The following is an 18,493-nucleotide window of genomic DNA, read 5'->3' on the forward strand; positions in this document are numbered from 1 at the left end:
GGAATACTAAATCCTTAAGATTTTTTCAGTTTATACAGTAAATATTTGGCGTTTGTAATGAAAAATGCAGACACTGCTATTTTTTCGAACAGCCCAATGTTCATTTTTCTTCATTTTCTGTAATTAAAATATTCATACATTTTTCTTCATGTTTTGATGTAGAATATAATGTGCATTGTTCCCAATGCATGGAAATAAAAACTATTATAAGGATTCTGAGCTTTACTCACGTTTTTAAACATACTGCTATTATTTTGAACACAACTGTAGTTCTATGTTGCAGAATTGAGATTTACTTTTACTGGAACTAAGAGACTCAAAACTACCAAAACAATGCCCCTGTGCACAAAGTAAGGTCCATGAAGACATGGTTTACCAAGTTTAAAGTGGAAGACCTCCAGTGCCCGTGACAGAGCCCTGAACACCTTTGGGTGTTCAGGGCACTGGAACACCGACTGCACCCCAGACCTCCTCACCCAACATCAATGGCTGACATCACTAATGTTCTTGAGGTTAAATGAGCACAAATTCTCACAGCCATGCTCCAAAATCTAGTGAAAAGTCTTCCCAGAAGAATGGAGGTCATTATAATGGTGAAAGGAGACTAAATCTGGAATTGGATGTTCAAAAGAAAAAAAAAAAGCACATGAGAGTTAAGTTCAGGTGTCCACAAACTTTTGACTATAGTCTGTATATCAGGTAGCATTGCCACCTCAGCACTTCAGGGTCCACGGTTCAGCACAAATTACTATCTGTATGGGTATCCTCCAGGATCTCTAGTTTCCTCCCTCCTTCCATAAACATGCATGTAGGTGGCTTAACTAGACACTGTTCCTTGATGTGAATGTGTACATGGTGCCCTATAATGGACTGGCATCACATCCAAGGTTTATTTCCGCCTCTCACTCAATGTTTCCATGATAAACAAACAGTGTTCACGAAACCCTTTCCTGAAGGTAAATTAACAAATAACAAGGAAGCACATTAAACCGATTGCAATTGTTAGAAAATCATCAGTTTTATTGACAAAACAAAGAAAGAAAAATGCGACATTCAATAACACTTTGGCAAAATGAGATAAACTTCAAATAGCCGGTGCAAATACAGCCTCATAATACTTGTCAATTTGTGAACAACTACAGAACTCAAAAGGATCAAATTATAAACATTCGTAGTGTTTAATCCCAATAATGAGTCAGTCATTTGTGGGAATCTCCATACACCATTTTTGTTCACACTTTAATATACCTTAATTAATCAAATAGCTTATAAATAATTGAAGTGTCTATGCATGATTAGCAAAACAATATGTTCTAAATATAAGAATGTGTGATGCATTGGTCACCATCAACGATGTGAGGAAATCAACAAGGCCCTCATTACTTGGGGAATGTTGGTATAAATTTAGAAAGGTAATGCACTGATGCGTGTATGTGCAACAAGAACAGAAATCATTCAAAAGCAAAAATTGGCAGATTCAATGCATGGCTAAAGACACATTTGAAATGTCCATTTTCAATACAATAAACCTAAGGTGTTAAAATCAGGTACACTGTAGACGTTCATTCAATTATACTTCAATTAAAACAAAGTTGAGTGGAAAAAGTTTGCATACCCTTAGTTAAAATGAGAAATGCTGAAATTTAAGCTAATACGGAGTGTTTTCATTTCACAGATGCGCCTTCATTGTCACAAGTAACAAAAATAGTCGAAGAGTGCATGTTGAGACATAAACAGTAGAAAAAAAAAAAAGAAAATTATACTCGTTCAAAAGTTTAACAGTTCCCACCTTATGGTTAAACTGTTTCTGCTGACTTTGCCTTGTTCCCCTCCGGTTAAACAGCATAGGGGATGCAAACTTTTGCACTCAACTGTACATATTCCTATTCTTCTTCCCCGAGTCCTTCGTGTTCGTGTATAGAAACAATGGCACAATATTAAAACCATACTGCTTATAGTGTCAAGGACTTAAGGGAAGGTTGCATTGGGACAGGATCGAACACTATGAGCCGGCCTCTTGCTCTTGGCCGAGTGCCTCCAGTAGCAGACCCATAGGAGTTCTCTTCAGCCCAATGCTCTCCAGCTTGTTCTCCACTTTATTCTTTAAGCTCCGTAGCCTTACTGATGCGTGGACCAGAATCACTGAACGAAAAAGAGTAATGCAAAACACTGGCATTATTAACAGGAAAGTAGAGATACCTCATTGTCTTGATTGATTGGATATTGGTGGTTGACATTATCAGCAGAGCAATACTGAATAAGAGTGAAAAGAATTCTGGAAGTTTCTAGTATTTAATCATTTCTAATACAATCCCGTTTCCAATGAAAAGTTGGTACGCTGTGTAGATTATAAATAACGACAGAATGCGATGATTTGCAAGTCATGGAAACCCTATATTTCATTGAAAATAGTACAAAGACAACATATCAGATGTTGAAACTGAGAAAATTTTATTGTTTTTTGAAAAAAGGGGAAGCCATGGCCTAATGGTTAGAGAAGCAGCTTTGGGACCAAAAGGTCACCGGTTTGATTCCTTGGACCAGCAGGAATGGCTGAAGTGCCTTTGAGCAAGACACCTAACCTCCAACTACTCCCCAGGCTGCTCTGGGTATATTGTACGCCGCTCTGGATAAGAGCATCTGCTCAATGCCTGTAATGTAAAAACATGCTCATTTTGAATTTAATGTTTCAAAAAAAGTTGGGATGAGGCAACAATAGACTGGAAAAGTTGTGTAATGTTTAAAAAAAAAAAAAAACTAATTTGGTTAATTGGAAACAGGTCAGTAACATGACTGGGTATAGAGGTTTTCAACCCATGTGACCGTTGCCATGTCAACAAGTAGCCGGCGCCATTTTGACGGTCACAAATATGGCGACTACCGGTAGCGATACACTGTTGATCATGACAAAGTCTCATTGTCGAGTATTTTATCCGGCCTAGATGACGCGAGTAAGAAGCGATATCACCAGAAAATCAATGATGCTGGTGTACGTGATCCGTACACATTACCAGGCTATCTTTTTCTGGCTTTGCAGCGCTGCAGATCTTCCTGACCTGCAGTCAGGCGTGTGGGAAATACCAGGGAAAAAAAAAAAGAAAAAGGAGCGAGATGAAGAAAACACCTTCACTATCCAGCGACGTAGGGCATTTACAGGGCGAGCAGAGGGAGAGGTATTTGCAAAAATTGAGGTTAGCAGGCTTAGAGAACGACGCTTACCTGCTTCCACCAGGATTGTTCACTGACGTACGGAAGTACACCAAGCCCTCGTCTTTACCTGACTTCGGCCCACATGATCTGTATACATATGTCGTTAAAAACCAGGCTGGGTAACATGCCTACATCAGCGGGTCGTCCCTGGAGCCGGTGGTCGCCATCTTATTACAGCTAAGGTTTGTTCACATTTTCATTTACTTTCGGTCCTCAGGATAAACAAAATGTTATTAAATGTCATTGAAATAACTTCTTAGTCTGTTGAGACATGGCCCGTTATAAATTTGCTGTTACCAGGCAATGACCAAGAACTGTATTATTAGGGTCGGTGTCTGTGTTGTAGCAGTGTACTAGCAGCTAGCTGTTAGCACTAGCTAATGTCAACAACATCATAGCTGGTATGTTACTGTAGCAATGTTTACGTTCAGTCATTTGGATGACTGTTAAAACCTTTCAGTCTCAAGTTTTTCCTTTACTGTATTTACTAGCTTACTGAGCTAGCGCGCTCGGGCAGGCTGGGAGCGAGCGCGCTAGCTCAGGCAGGCTGGGAGCTAGTGCGCTAGCTCAGTAAACTAGTAAATACAGTAAAGGAAAAACTTGAGGCTGAAAGGTTTTAACAGTCATCCAAATGACTGAACGTAAACATTGCTACAGTAACATACTAGCTACTGTTGTTGACATTAGCTAGCTTGACCTTCAAAATGGCGGACACCGTGGCGTCACGTCACCCGTGACGTCACGTCGAAATCCTCTATAAACAGAGCATCCCAGAGAGGCTGAGTCTCTCAGAAGTAAAGATGGGGAGGCGTTCATCACTCTGTGAAAGATTGCGTGGGCAAATAGTGCAACAACTTAAGAATAACATTCCTCAATAAAGAAAAGAAAGAAAGCACAACTTTATTCATCACACACTTGTGAAATTTCCTCTCTGCATTTAACCCATCTGAAGCAGTGAACACACACACACAAACACACACACACGCACGTACACGTGAGCAATGAGCACACACACATACCCAGAGCAACGGGCAGCCATGCTAACAGCGCCCGGGGAGCAGTTGGGAGTTCGGTGCCTCGCTCAAGGGCACCTCAGCCCAAGGCCGTCCCATATTAACCTAACCGCATGTCTTTAAACTGTGGGGGAAACCGGAGCACTCGGAGGAAACCCACGCAGACATGGGGAGAACATGCAAACTCCACACAGAAAGGCCCCTGCCGGCCACGAACCAAGAACCTTCTTGCTGTGAGGCGACCATGCTAACCACTTACTGGTTACTTAATGTAAAATTGTAAAGAATTTGGGGATCACTTCATCTATGGTACATAATATCATTAAAAGATTCAGAGAATCTAGAGAAATCTCTGTATGCAAGAGACAAGGCTGAAAACTGACATTGGCTGCGTGTGATCTTCAGGCCCTCAGGTGGCACTGCATTAAAAGCAGACACGTGTCTGTCATGGAAAATCACTGTATGGGATCAGGAACACTTCAGAAAACCATCATCTGTGAAAACAGTTCATTACTGCATCCATAAAAGCAAGTTAACACTACCTATAAACAATATCCAGAAACACCGCCACCTTCTCTGGGCCTGAGCTCAGTTATGATGGACTGAGGCAAAGAGGAAAACTGTCCTGTGGCTGACTAATTGAAATTTGAAATTATTTTTGGAAATAATGGACACCGTGTCCTCCGGGCTAAAGAGGAGAGGGACCATCCGGTTAATCATCAACGCACAGTTCAAAAGCCAGCATCTGTGACAGTACGAGTGCGCATTAGTGCACATGACTTGGGTAGCTTGTACATCTGGGAAGGCATCATTAATGCTGAAAAATATATAAAAGATATATAGATATAGATAGATATACACATTTCAGAGCAATATGCTGCCATCCAGACAAAATCTTTTTCAGGGAAGGCCTTCCTTGTTTCAGCAAGACAACGCCAAACCACATTCTGCACGCGTTACAACTACATGGCTCTGTAGTAAAAAAGTCCGGGTGCTAAACTGGCCTGCCAGCAGTCCAGACTTGTCACCCATAGAAAACCTTTGGCACATTATGAAATGAAAAATATCACAAAGGAGACCCTGAACTCTTGAGCAGCTGAGATTGTATATCAGGCAAGAATGGAACAACATTTCACTTTTAAAACTACTGCAGTTGGTCTCCTCTAGGGCTAGGAATCGATCCAGATTTCCTGGATCGATTCGATTCCGATTCATAAGGTCACGATCCGATTCTATAATCGATTTACTTAGATATTGCTGGATTGTCACTTTAAAGTAAAAACTGTCCCTATTGACAGGAACAGCCCCATATGTGTTTGTGCATGTAATTTAACACCAAATGCCTTCTCCAGTGCAGTTTGATTCGCCGCAGGTTTAGCTGAAACTGTGTCGGCGTGGTGCCTGGATAAGTGGTTGCGGAGATTGGTTGTATTGCCACTATATTTTACCTCTATGTGGCACAGTTTGCACACTGCTTTTGTTCTGTCGACTTCGTCTCTGTCCTCATAACGTTTGAATCCAAAGTAATGCCATACATCAGCCTTCAGGCCAGGCGGTGATTTTAGCTGTGCAGCTTCCATCTTGCGTTCTTAAGTTTCGGTTTCGTTTGCCGGCACCCGCTTTTTATAGCGGTCCTTGCGCGGTCAAGAAAATAGTGCCTATAGCCACCTGGAAGAGATCGATCCACACATTTTTGAATCGATCTCGTATTTTTTTGAACGTGAATCGATATCGGATCGTGGATCGATCTTTTGAACCCAGCCCTAGTCTCCTCAGTTCCCAAATGGTTACAGAGTGTTGGTAAAAGAAAAAAAGTGATGCAACACAGTGGTAAACATGCCCCTGCCCTAACTTTTCTGAAACGCATTGCTGACAAATTCAAAATGAGCATATATTTTCCCTCAGCAACAATAACATTTCTCAGTTTCAATATCTGATATGTTGTCTGTACTATTTTCAATTAAATATAGGGTTTCCATGATTTGCAAAGAAACACATTGTTTTTATTTATATTTTACACAGGAGGCCCAAGTTGTTTTTGAACAGGGTTGTATTTAGCAGATTACTGCTCAACATACATCTTGAACAATGCGCTGGTTTTAAGGCCATGTTTTCTCATAATGGAAGCCCTCCAGTGATCCATGACAAAGGCAAAGAGTGATCACCCGTGATTCAATTTATTTTAAATGACGTTAACGTGTTAAAAATTGCAGCATATCTACAAATGTAAAGTGTTCTTAATGTGATACAGAATTAAAATTTTACCACTATATACCTTGTAGGTGGAACATTCTCGACAAAAATGCTCTGATGGCTCCAGTACAAAAACATGATGGTACATACTATAAAAAATTTTTAACTCAAAGGTTCCTTGGTTACAAAGATTTTGAGAACCCTTGGTTTAAAACCTCAGCAGCAGCAACACATCACAGCACTAAATACTTACAAAAACACTGAGATACTAACTTAAAATGGGGAAGGTGATGCCAAAGAGAAAGATAGCCACTCCTCCCAGGATGGACAGCAGAAAGTAGCTGGAGCCTAAGATGGCAATCAGACAGAGAGAAGGATGGTTCCTTCGGAAGCGTCTCACCATAGCCTTGTTCTCTGCGGCCCAGACGAAGCCCAGAAATACTGAGATCACCACAGCTGCTCCAAGGAAGAGCTGAAAGGGCCGGAAATACCTGAGCATAGTGAGGAAAAAGTAATCCTGAGTGATAGGACAGCAAGGGAACCAGGCAGGAACAAAGCAGAAAGCATGGCCGAAGATACACCTAGACGTGCTTTAGGGCGATTCCACAATTGGAGTGCCATTTGTTTTGATAAATGTGTGTGCAAAGTTAAAAGACGTTAACATTTTGTCCTTTAGAAAAACATATATGCATGTTTCAGATTTAAAAAAACAAAACAAAACCCAAGAGTGCTCCGAGAGCGCAATATCCCCCGCTGGCAACTAGGCCATAACTCTGGTAAAATGCAACTGAATTTAATGAAATTGCAATATGCGTATTATCGACATATAACAAAGAATCCTGCCAGGTTTTGTGAAATTCCTCCAAAAATTGTGAGAGGAGCTGATTTCAGAAAGTGAGTACCCTTCCTGGGATGGACGGACGGACAGACATAGCCACGACATAATCCCCCTTCGGGCCTTTTTGCCAGCGGGGGATAAAAATTGTGAGGGAAGTTGATTTCAGAAAGCAAGCACACCTTGATGAAATTGCCAAAGTACAAGTTTGTTAATAATCAAGGGCATAACTCTGGTAAAATCTGCCCAAATTAAACGAAATGTCAATGTGTATAACTGTCATATAACAAAGCCTTTTGCCAAGTTTGGTGAAATTCCTCCACAAATTCTGAGAGGAGTTGATTTCAGAAGAACGTACACCCTCATGAAATTGTCAAAGTGCAAGTTATTTAATCAAGGGTCAAAACTCTGGTAAAATTTTCACAAACTAAATTAAATCGCAATATACGTATTACCGTCATATAACAAGGCCTTTTGCCAAGTTTGGTGAAATTCCTCCAAAGATTGTGAGAGGAGTTGATTTCAGAAGGAAAACGCACGCTCATGAAATTGTCAAATTATAATTGTGTTAATCAAGGGCTGTAACTCTGGTAAAATAAGACCGAATTTAACGAAATTACAATATGCATCCTGAAACAAAGAATCCTGCCAAGTTTTGCGAAATTCCTCCAAAAATTGTGAGAGGAGTTGATTTCAGAAGGTGAGCGCCCTTCCCGGGACGGATGGACAGACATCGCCACGACATAATCCCTCTTCAGGCCTTTCGGCCAGCGGGGGATTTAAAAAAAACAAATAAACACCATACAGCATTTTTGACTGTTCCAGTCCAGTCCAAGTACAAAATTACCTTGAAATATAAATCATTCAAGCACTTGAAAAATCTTATTTTGTATTAATGTGTGATTTTTTTTAAACTCATTATCTCCTGCATGAAACATTCTTTTTCTGAGTGATCCAATGTACATTTTAATGTCCCACAACATTCAACCAACCCTGTTACCTGAACACACCTATGATATATTCAGAACGCTGAACAGGAAGTGGGATTATTTCCTGAAGATTATGGGAAGAAATGGGGGGGGGGAATGAGAGAAAATTTATTTTGTAAATGATATTGTGATATAGCGACTGGGTGGTGCAGTGGTTAGCACTGTTGCTTCATAGCAAGAAGCTTCTGGGTTTGAATCTTGTGGTCAACTGGAGACTTTCTATGTGGAGCTTGAATGTTCTCCTCGTGATTGCGTGGGTTTCCTCCATACAGTCCAAAGACAGGCGGAGTAGGTCAACTAGCTACTCTAAATTGCCCATAGGCAATTTTTGAATAATTGCATGCTAAAATAACCTTAAATAAGCTCAAACTAAAGAGGTTTATTTTAACTTGAATGTGCACAGGGCGCCCAAAATCAAGTCTCTCTTATTAGAGGCTGGAGTTGCCCCTTTCACATATCCCACAATCCACTGCGCAGTTGGGAACTTCCAGTGGCCAAGCCCAGGTACAAACAAACAAACAAACAGATACATCGGGCTCGCTATATAATCAGTTTCGATGTTCAAATATCGGATGCAAGTTGAAATGTGATGTTATTAGATTGCTTTTATATGTCTAGTTACTAGGGGTGGGTATTGCCAAGGACCTCAAGATACGATACGCATCACGATACTTGGGTCACGATATGATACGATATTGCGATATCAAAATTTTGCGATATATTGCAATATTCTACACAGTTCACTGAAAAATGTAAACTGCATTATGCATCTTAAAATCCGAGTTGTATGTACATCAGATGATAGTGATAATTCATGGGACAAACTGAGTCAAAACAATGTAATTCAAATTATCCATGCCATTTTATTGTAACTATACAAGCGCAAGTTACAACATATTTGCAGGAACAACACACTGTCTGAAACACATTGAAAAGTGCAGTGGGCATCTTAGGGTGTATTCACACCTACGTCGTTTGGTCCGGACCAAACGAACCAAATTTCCCTTGGTCCGGACCTTTTGGGTTGGTCTGAATACAAACCACCGAACTCTGGCCCGGACCAAACAAGCGGACCGAGACCAAGCTGCAAGGTCGGACTCGGTCCGGACCAAAGGAACCCTGGTGCGGACCTTTTGGAGGTGTGAAAACAGACTGGACCTAATCCGACAGTTTTGCTTTTTTGTACCTCGGGAGCTTCCATTGTTTGTCGAGCATTATGGGAAACAGTCTTGACACTCCACCGCAAAGTGCAAACACTGTTTCGGTTGTCAAGGGTCGTTCAGTCACCAGTGGTAGGCGAGTACAAAAAATGAGTAGGGGGCAAACGTGGGCCGAGGAAGAAACGCGTACCCTTGTGGATATATGGGCAGATGTCCACATATCTGAGCTTTTGGAGAGAACACACAAAAATGCCGACGTGTTTGCTGTATTCAGTGAGAAAATGAAGGAGAAGGGGTTCACGCGCTCCCCAGAACAATGTCGGCTAAAAGTGAAGAAACTCCGTCAGACCTACATTAAAATCAGGGACATTCTTTCAAAAAGTGGCGGTACTAGCGACGCAAAAAAGAAATTCATCTATTGCGTGAAGAGCCAGAACTGTCACAACATGATGTGCGCTCATCAGCGCTATCCTCCGTAGCCGCCTTGCCCTTTGTCGTCGTCGTTGATAAATTACTTGTACAACAGCATAGTAATCGCACAATTGTGAAAACAGTAAAAACTGGAAAAAACATATAGCCTTGATGACATTAAAAAGAATAACAGCACGGAAAGCCTCCATGACTACTTTTGAACTTAACGCTTTGTGCGCGTGTCGTCTCTGACCAATAGCTGAACGACCTCAGGGCGCGTGGCTTTGTTGACAGATTCTGGTCCGCTTACTAAAATGTACAGTGTGAAAGCGAACCGCACCAAAATGAAAAAATTTAAAAAAAACATTTGGTTCGGACCAAAGCAAGTGAACTATCGAACTGTCCTGGTCTGAATACACCCTTAGTCTCCCTGAGCACAATTATGAAACAAAGTGCAGTGTGGGTCAGTGTCCACACACTGAAACTGAATTGAAACCTCAGTGAATCATGTTTCTTCTGAACTTAGAGTAAATACTCAAAATAAAATGCAGTGTCTCACACACACTAAAAATGAAAATGCAAAATAAAGTGCAGCTTCTTGCCTTTGGCCTTAAATGACAAAATTAAGGCCAAGTTTACATTAGACCGTATCTGTCTCGTTTTCTTCGCGGATGCACTGTCCGTTTACATTAAAACGCCTGGAAACGCCGGGAAACGGGAATCCGCCAGGGCCGACGTATTCAATCCAGATCGTGTCTGATCCGGTGCTGTGTAAACATTGAGAATACACGGATACGCTGTGCTGAGCTCTAGCTGGCGTCGTCACTGGACAACGTCACTGTGACATCCACCTTCCTGATTCGCTGGCGTTGGTCATGTGACGCGACTGCTGAAAAACGGCGCGGACTTCCGCCTTGTATCACCTTTCATTAAAGAGTATAAAAGTATGAAAATACTGCAAATACTGATGCAAATACTGCCCATTGTGTAGTTATGATGGTCTTTAGGCTTGCCATCCTTCCACTTGCAAGTGGTAAGTGACTTGCGCACAGCGGCTCAGTCCCGAATCACTGCTCGTGCACTTCACTCGCGCACTCTGTGAGCTGCGCAGGGCCGGAGTGCGCACCCTCCAGAGGGCACTCGCTGTTCAGGGCGGAGTGATTTGGAGCGCAGCCGCTGAGGAGGAAGCGATGAGCCGCACTGACACATTTCTCAACTTGCGTGCCGAATTAGTCATGTGATTAGCGTATCCGTGTATTGGCGTTGCTGTGTGCACGCGAATCGTGTATTGGCGTTGCTGTGTGCACGCTAATCGTTTTTAAAAACATTAATCTGATGATCCGCTGATACGGTCTAATGTAAACCCCACCTAAGTTCACAGTTACAGTAAGTCACACATCACTGAAGTAGACGGGAGGACTTTGGCGCTGTCCAGTGTAGTTTGCTTCGGGTCGGGTTTCGGTGGCTCCGGCTGAGCTAATATGTCGGGGTGGTGTAGTGCTAAGTAAGTTCGCAAGTTTGTTGTGTTACCTGAATATCTAATTGGAGCGAAACAGGTTTTGCAAAGTGCGTACTCTTTGTCCAGCTCACTGTTTTTTTTTCTCCTTTCCTTTGGAATCCAAAGTGCCTCCAAACATCTGCCTTAAAGTTCGGCGGCGTCTCTAGGTTTACATTAACAGCCATGCTTGCTTGTTTTTTTTCCTCACTGCAACCACCGGGAAAAAAAGAGAAGACGAAGAGTGCCTTGCAGTGAGGTAGCGGCACAGCAACACCTTGCGGAGCGGAGGTCGCACTGGATTTACAACCCGTCTGAAACATGATTTATTATTTGAAAAAATATCGATATTCAAATTTTGAGTATCGATATTGAATCGGAAGACAAAGTATCGCGATATATCGCCGTATCGATATTTTTGCCCACCCCTACTAGTTACTGGTTCCATGGTATTTTTCGTCAGCACAGAAGCTTTTAATCGGTCATCCTTATAATATCGCCCATAAAGCCCTTTCACTTTCTGCATTGCTTATACAAAATACATGTTCCAACTACTGAGCACTATAACTCTGGCCAACAACATTAACAGTGTACATTTACAATTTGTCAATCATTTCAAGCAGTATCAATCTTGAAAAAAATCTGTGAGCCCATGTAAGCCTGTAATAATATTTGAACATCCGATATTTGAACAATGAAACCGGTTATATAGCTAGCCCAATATTGGTTTTTGTACCATTATCAGCAGCCTGGGCCTGGCCACTGGAATTGTGGATTGTGAACTGTGGGATACGTGAAAGGAGCAAATATGTAACGGAGAGGCCTGTATCTGTACAAATATTTGAATTGTGCCAGTTTGGTTGGTATAAACCTGTCTTAAGTCCACTTTATGTCGGTAACTAAGAAAAAAAAAAAATACAGATTAAGTGAAGAAAACTTCTTTGACTTGATTTTTCAAGGGAAAAAAGTGGAGAATATTTTCCAGAACCCAGGGGGAACGCTGTAGTAGCTGGGTATTTTACCCAATTACGAGCCGGCACGGTGGTGTAAGTGGTTAGCACAGTCGCCTCACAGCAAGAAGGTTCTGGGTTCGAGCCCAGCGAGGGCCTTTCTGTGTGGAGTTTGCATGTTCTCCCCATGTCTGCGTGGGTTTCCCTCACAGTCCAAAGACATGCAGTTAGGTTACCATGAGCGAGGTACCTAACCTGTGGCTGTCCACTGCTCTGAGTGTGTGCGCGCGTGTTCACTGCTTCAGATGGGTTAAATTCAGAGGATGAATTTCACTGTGCTTGAAGTGTGCATGTGACAAAGATTTCTTCTTCTGGGGGCCTTTCTGTGTGGGGTTTGCAAGTGTCTGGATGGGTTTCCTCCACAGTTCAAAGACATGCGGTTAGGTCAACATTAGGACGGCCTTGGGCTGAGGTACCAAACTCCCAACCGCTCCCCAGGCATGGCTGCCCACTGCTCTGCGTGTGTGTTCACTGCTTCAGATGGGTTAAATGCAGAGAGTAATGAATAAAGTTGTTGTTGTTCTAATCTGCATTCCTGAACTGTAGGAGGAAACTGGAGCACTGATACAGACACGGGGAGAACATGCAAACGTCACACAGAAGGGCCCCTGTCGGCCATGAGATTCCAACCCAGAACCTATTGTGAGGTGACAGTGCCGCCCGCTAGATGGTGGGCATATCCTGAAAAACAGTGTTAGCAAAACAGTGATTTATTTCTGGATTCTTACACTACCGTTCAAAAGTTTGGGGTCACTTTGAAATTTCCTTATTTTTGAAAGAAAAGCACTGTTCTTTTCAATGAAGATCACTTTAAACTAATCAGAAATACATTGCTAATGTGGTAAATGACTATTCTAGCTGCAAATGTCTGGTTTTTGGTGCAATATCTCCATAGGTGTATAGAGGCCCATTTCCAGCAACTCTCACTCCAGTGTTCTAATGGTACAATGTGTTTGCTCATTGCCTCAGAAGGCTAATGGATGATTAGAAAACCCTTGTACAATCATGTTAGCACAGCTGAAAACAGTTGAGCTCTTTAGAGAAGCTATAAAACTGACCTTCCTTTGAGCAGATTGAGTTTCTGGAGCGGGGCGGCACGGTGGTGTAGTGGTTAGCGCTGTCGCCTCACAGCAAGAAGGTCCGGGTTCGAGCCCCATCGCTGGTGACGGCCTTTCTGTGTGGAGTTTGCATGTTCTCCCCATGTCCGCGTGGGTTTCCTCCGGGTGCTCCGGTTTCCCCCACAGTCCAAAGACATGCAGGTTAGGTTAACTGGTGACTCTAAGGCTACATCCACACGACAACGGCAACGAGAGGTTATTAAAAAAAATATATCGCGTCCACATGGGCAACGGATCAGTAAAATATCAGGTACATATGGCAACGCAATGCTTGCTGAAAACGATACAATACACATGCCACACCTCTAGGGGTGCTGTAAGACGGTCCCTTTGGAGACACCAGAACAATAGAAGTAGTAAGGACGCATGCGCATAAACTATTATGCGCGAGACTTCATATTAGCCACAAAGTCAGAAAAATCTGTTCGTAAAATTACATTATAATAATGACCAAATACAATGAAAAGTATTTTTCCAGTCTCACCTGTGAAAGGTAATCCCATGTGATCTCGTTTGGACGGTAAACCTGTTGGTACAGTTAAACGCAGCACATGAATGAGGCATCTTTATTCTCCGCTTTGACCCATCCAATATGGCGGCGAGGATGACGTATGATTCTACGCGGAAGGCGGCGTCTTTAATGGTCCGGAATAAATTGAATGCTACACGTTGATGGATTAATTTGTTCTTCTACACCCTTTTTGAGGAATGTATTGTAGGACTTAAACCAACATCTGAAGAGGTGAGATCGCTCCTTTTTTTCCCTATTTTTGCTGGTGGGATTGACTCTGCCCTGAGGGCTATTTTCTCTCTCTCACTTTGCACCATTACACAATAAATATTCACAGTGAAAATATTTTGTAAGCGCGTTTCATGAACCAAGTTATAGGATTTGTTGACAACTCGCATCGAGTTCGTTACACTTCTACCCGGCGTGAAGCACTGACAGTCATGTGGTTGTGACGTCATCGTAAACAAATCTGTTCTACTCATCCAGACGACTTCGCAACGGCGCCGTTGCCAGATCTTTCCACTCTGGAACCTGTTCTCAAAAGATTGCGTTGTGGGGCACCCAAAACGCCGGTGCCGTGTGGACGCCAGGCCGAAACGATAAACAATTTTATCGGATTCACCTGAATCCGTTGCCGTGTGGACAGGGCCTAAATTGACCATAGGTGTGAATGTGAATGGTTGTCTGTGTCTCTGTGTCAGCCCTGTGATGACCTGGCGACTTGTCCAGGGTGTACCCCGCCTTTCACCCGTAGTCAGCTGGGATAGGCTCCAGCTTGCCTGCGACCCTGTAGAACAGGATAAAGCAGCTACAGATAATGAGATATGAGATGAGTTTCCGGAGCATCACATTTGTGGGGTCGATTAAATGCTCAAAATGGCCAGAAAAATGTCTTGACTATATTTTCTATTCATTTTACAACTTATGGTGGTAAATAAAAGTGTGACTTTTCATGGAAAACACAAAATTGTCTGGGTGACCCCAAACTTTTGAACGGTAGTGTACATTCCTCTATCTTCTCTCTAGTTCATGGTATGGTATAGCATGGCATCCCCCCCCCAAAAAAAAAAAAAAAAAAATGATAGATGGTACCACAGTCATGGAGGGAAAAGGGATACCATAAATAGCAAAACACTGTTTTCAGGCTATGCTCTAAAATCTGTGAATAGACCTTTATATGGATGTACTCGTTACCTAATGTGTCATAATTCTAGGTTTTAATCCAAATGAAGAACAATTAGGTCACTTCATGATGTGTTTATTGTTTTGAAAAACAAACAAACAAAGAGGTCACAAAAGGGGAACTCCCTAAAGTGAATGACGCATGAAACGGAATGACGAATGACAGCTAGTGATTTGAACAATAAATGGTCCCTTGTCATTCAGATTCTTATAAATGGAATAACGATTGAAATGTAGGTGGAATGACATGCTTTCAGCTCTTGAAATGGAATGACATTGTTTCTAAGTGGAATGACATACTTTTAGGTTATGTTATCAGTGATATCACCTTTTACAAATGGAATGACAGTGTTTCCAGGTGGAATGACATACTTGAAGCTAATGTTATCAGTGATATCCCCTTTTACAAATGGAATGACAGCGTTTTTAGGTGGAATGACATACTTTAAGCTAATGTTATCAGTGATATCACCTTTTACAAATGGAATGACAGCGTTTCCAGGTGGAATGACATACTTGAAGCTAATGTTAGTGATATCCCCTTTTACAAATGGAATGACAGTGTTTCTAGGTGGAATGACATACTTGAAGCTAATGTTATCAGTGATATCACCTTTTACAAATGGAATGACAGCGTTTCCAGGTGGAATGACATACTTGAAGCTAATGTTATCAGTGATATCCCCTTTTACAAATGGAATGACAGTGTTTTTAGGTGGAATGACATACTTTGAGGCAATGTTATCAGTGATATCACCTATAACCTAACCCTAACCCTAGAAACAATGTCATTCCATTTGTTAATTTGATATCACTGATAACATTGCCTCAGAGTATGTCATTCCACCTAGAAACCTTATCATTCCATTTGTAAAAGGGGATATCACTGACAACATTAGCTCAAAGTAAGTCAATACATATAGAAACCCTGTCATTCCATTTGTAAAAGCTGATATCCCACCAAGCACCCACTTATCTTATCCTAGGGAGGTCTAAAACTAAAGATTTCAATCGTTATTCCATTTGTAAGAATCTGAATGACAAGGGACCATTTATTGTTCAAATTTACTACCTGTCATTCGTCATTCCATTTCATGCGTCATTCACTTTAGGGAGTCCTCACAAAGGAAGCTTGGAGAATTGGCTTGTTCTGACGGATGACTAGTACAAACATAAAGCTTGTTATTGGTCTGAACCCTTAGTTTAAATGAAGGTGTGTGTGTGTGTGTGTAAAACACCCCAGCGGTGGTAAATGAGTGAACACGTCACGACCGTTTCCTTACCCGACCATCAGCAGAAAAGCCAAAATGGAGGCAAAATAGTTGGTCTGGTAATACAGCAAGTTGTTAATGATCCGGTTGTTCCATTTCTCTAAATTACGGACATCTGGCACAGAGAATCGGGCCGAACCGAAAAGAAAATCATCAAGGCTCCGGAAAGGCGGAGGCTGAACGTCCGCCATTTTCAACACTATTATGAAACTACGTTGCCCAGAATCCAACGCGAACAGGTTGTGCGCATGCGCTGATTTCAAGCACAGTCAGCCGAGAAACAACAGATGTCTTCTGTTCCACACTCCAATCCGGTAGGTGGCGGTAATGCACCTTTAAACTGGCGTTCCAACCGCCATTAAACCCAAAAGAGGAAGATGATAGAATGAGGGAAAAGATTATGGATACTCATATGCTTTTTTTTTTAAACATTTCATTCTCTATTATAACAACCTCCAGTCTTCTGGAAAGGCTTTCCATGATGATTTAGGTCATTCTTCTTCTTCCTTGTCCAGCACTATTGCCAGGAAACCCATGCAGTCACAAATTCTGGCTCCTCGAACCCAGAACCTTCTTGCTGGCAGGTGGTAGAGTGCATACCTCCACCAAGCCATATCTTCCATCCATCCATTACCTCTAGCCGCTTTATCCTGTTCTACAGGGTTGCAGGCAAGCTGGAGCCTATCCCAGCTGACCATGGGCGAGAGGCGGGGTACACCCTGGACAAGTCGCCAGGTCATCACAGGGCTGACACAGACAACCATTCACGCTCACATTTCACATCTACGGTCAATTTAGAGCCACCAATTAACCTAACCTGCATGTCTTTGGACTGTGGGGGAAACCGGAGCACCCGGAGGAAACTCCACACAGAAAAGCCCCCGTCGGCTACTGGGCTCGAACCCAGAACCTTCTTGCTGTGAGGCGACAATGCAAACCACTACACCACCGTGCCGCTTGAGTCAACGTTCAAGACTCGAAGGGCAGGTGGTAGAGTGCATACCTCCACCAAGCCATATCTTCTATCCATCCATTATCTGTAGTCACTTATCCTGTCCTACAGGGTCGCAGGCAAGCTGGAGCCTATCCCAGCTGACCATGGGCGAGAGGCGGGGTACACCCTGGACAAGTCGCCAGGTCATCACAGGGCTGACACAGACAACCATTCACGCTCACATTTCACACCTACGGTCAATTTAGAGCCACCAATTAACCTAACCTACATGTCTTTGGACTGTGGGAGAAACTGGAGCACCTGGAGGAAACGCCACACAGAAAGGCCCCTGTGGGCCACTGGGCTCGAACCCAGAACCTTCTTGCTGTGGGGCGACAGTGCTAACCACTACACCACTGTGCCACTTGAGTCAATGTTCAAGACTAGAAGGGCAGGTGGTAGAGCGCATACCTCCACCAAGCCATATCTTATCAACATCAAAAATCACTTGAACCTAAAGCTGTACACCATATTTCATCCAAACCCTATTGTCATTAAATGGAGCATAGTTTTACACTGGATGCCCTTCCTGCCACAACCTTTCCATTTGCTTTCCCAACGCTTGGGAAACAACCAACCATTCACACTTATGAACAATTTAGAGTAGCCAATTAGCTTAACTGCATGTCTTTGGACTGTAGGAGGAAATCAGAGCACCTGGAGGAAACCCAGGCAGACATGAAGAGAAAGGCCCCCGTCGGCCCCTGGGCTCAAACCTTCTTTGCTGTGCCGCCTGAGAGGATTTATGTCCATTCAGCCATAGGAGTATTTGTGAGATCAGATCAGACACTGATGGCAGTCAATGTTCCAATTCATCCCAAAGATGCTCAGTGAGGCTGAGGTCAGGGCACTGTGCAGGACACTCGAATACTTCTACCACACCATCCTTGACAAACCATGTCTTCATGGAGCTTGCTTTGTGCACAGGTGCACTGTCATCCTGGAACAGGTTAGGGTTGGGAAGGGAAGTTGTAAAGCTACACAAAACATTTGTGTGCTTCCAACTTTGTGGTAACAGTTTGCCGAAGAACCACATACGGGTGTGATGGTCAAACTTTTGGCCAGATCATGCATGTACAAAAAATAAATACAAGAAATGAC

The 18,493-nt window shown here is 42.6% G+C and overlaps 1 protein-coding gene across 1 annotated transcript; it reads right to left on the reverse strand.

Moving 5' to 3' along the window:
* Positions 1–993: 993 nt before the first annotated feature.
* On the reverse strand, positions 994–18,439 carry praf2 (PRA1 domain family, member 2). The gene is made up of 3 exons (XM_060931431.1): positions 16,411–18,439; positions 6,690–6,907; positions 994–2,142 (listed from the first exon to the last, which is right to left on the reverse strand). The coding sequence occupies exons 1-3, from the start codon at positions 16,587–16,589 to the stop codon at positions 2,003–2,005; spliced, it is 537 nt and encodes a 178-aa protein (XP_060787414.1). The 5' UTR covers positions 16,590–18,439; the 3' UTR covers positions 994–2,002.
* Positions 18,440–18,493: the final 54 nt, after the last annotated feature.

This window comes from Neoarius graeffei, chromosome 10 (genome assembly GCF_027579695.1).
Source record: "Neoarius graeffei isolate fNeoGra1 chromosome 10, fNeoGra1.pri, whole genome shotgun sequence".
Lineage (NCBI taxonomy): Eukaryota > Metazoa > Chordata > Actinopteri > Siluriformes > Ariidae > Neoarius > Neoarius graeffei.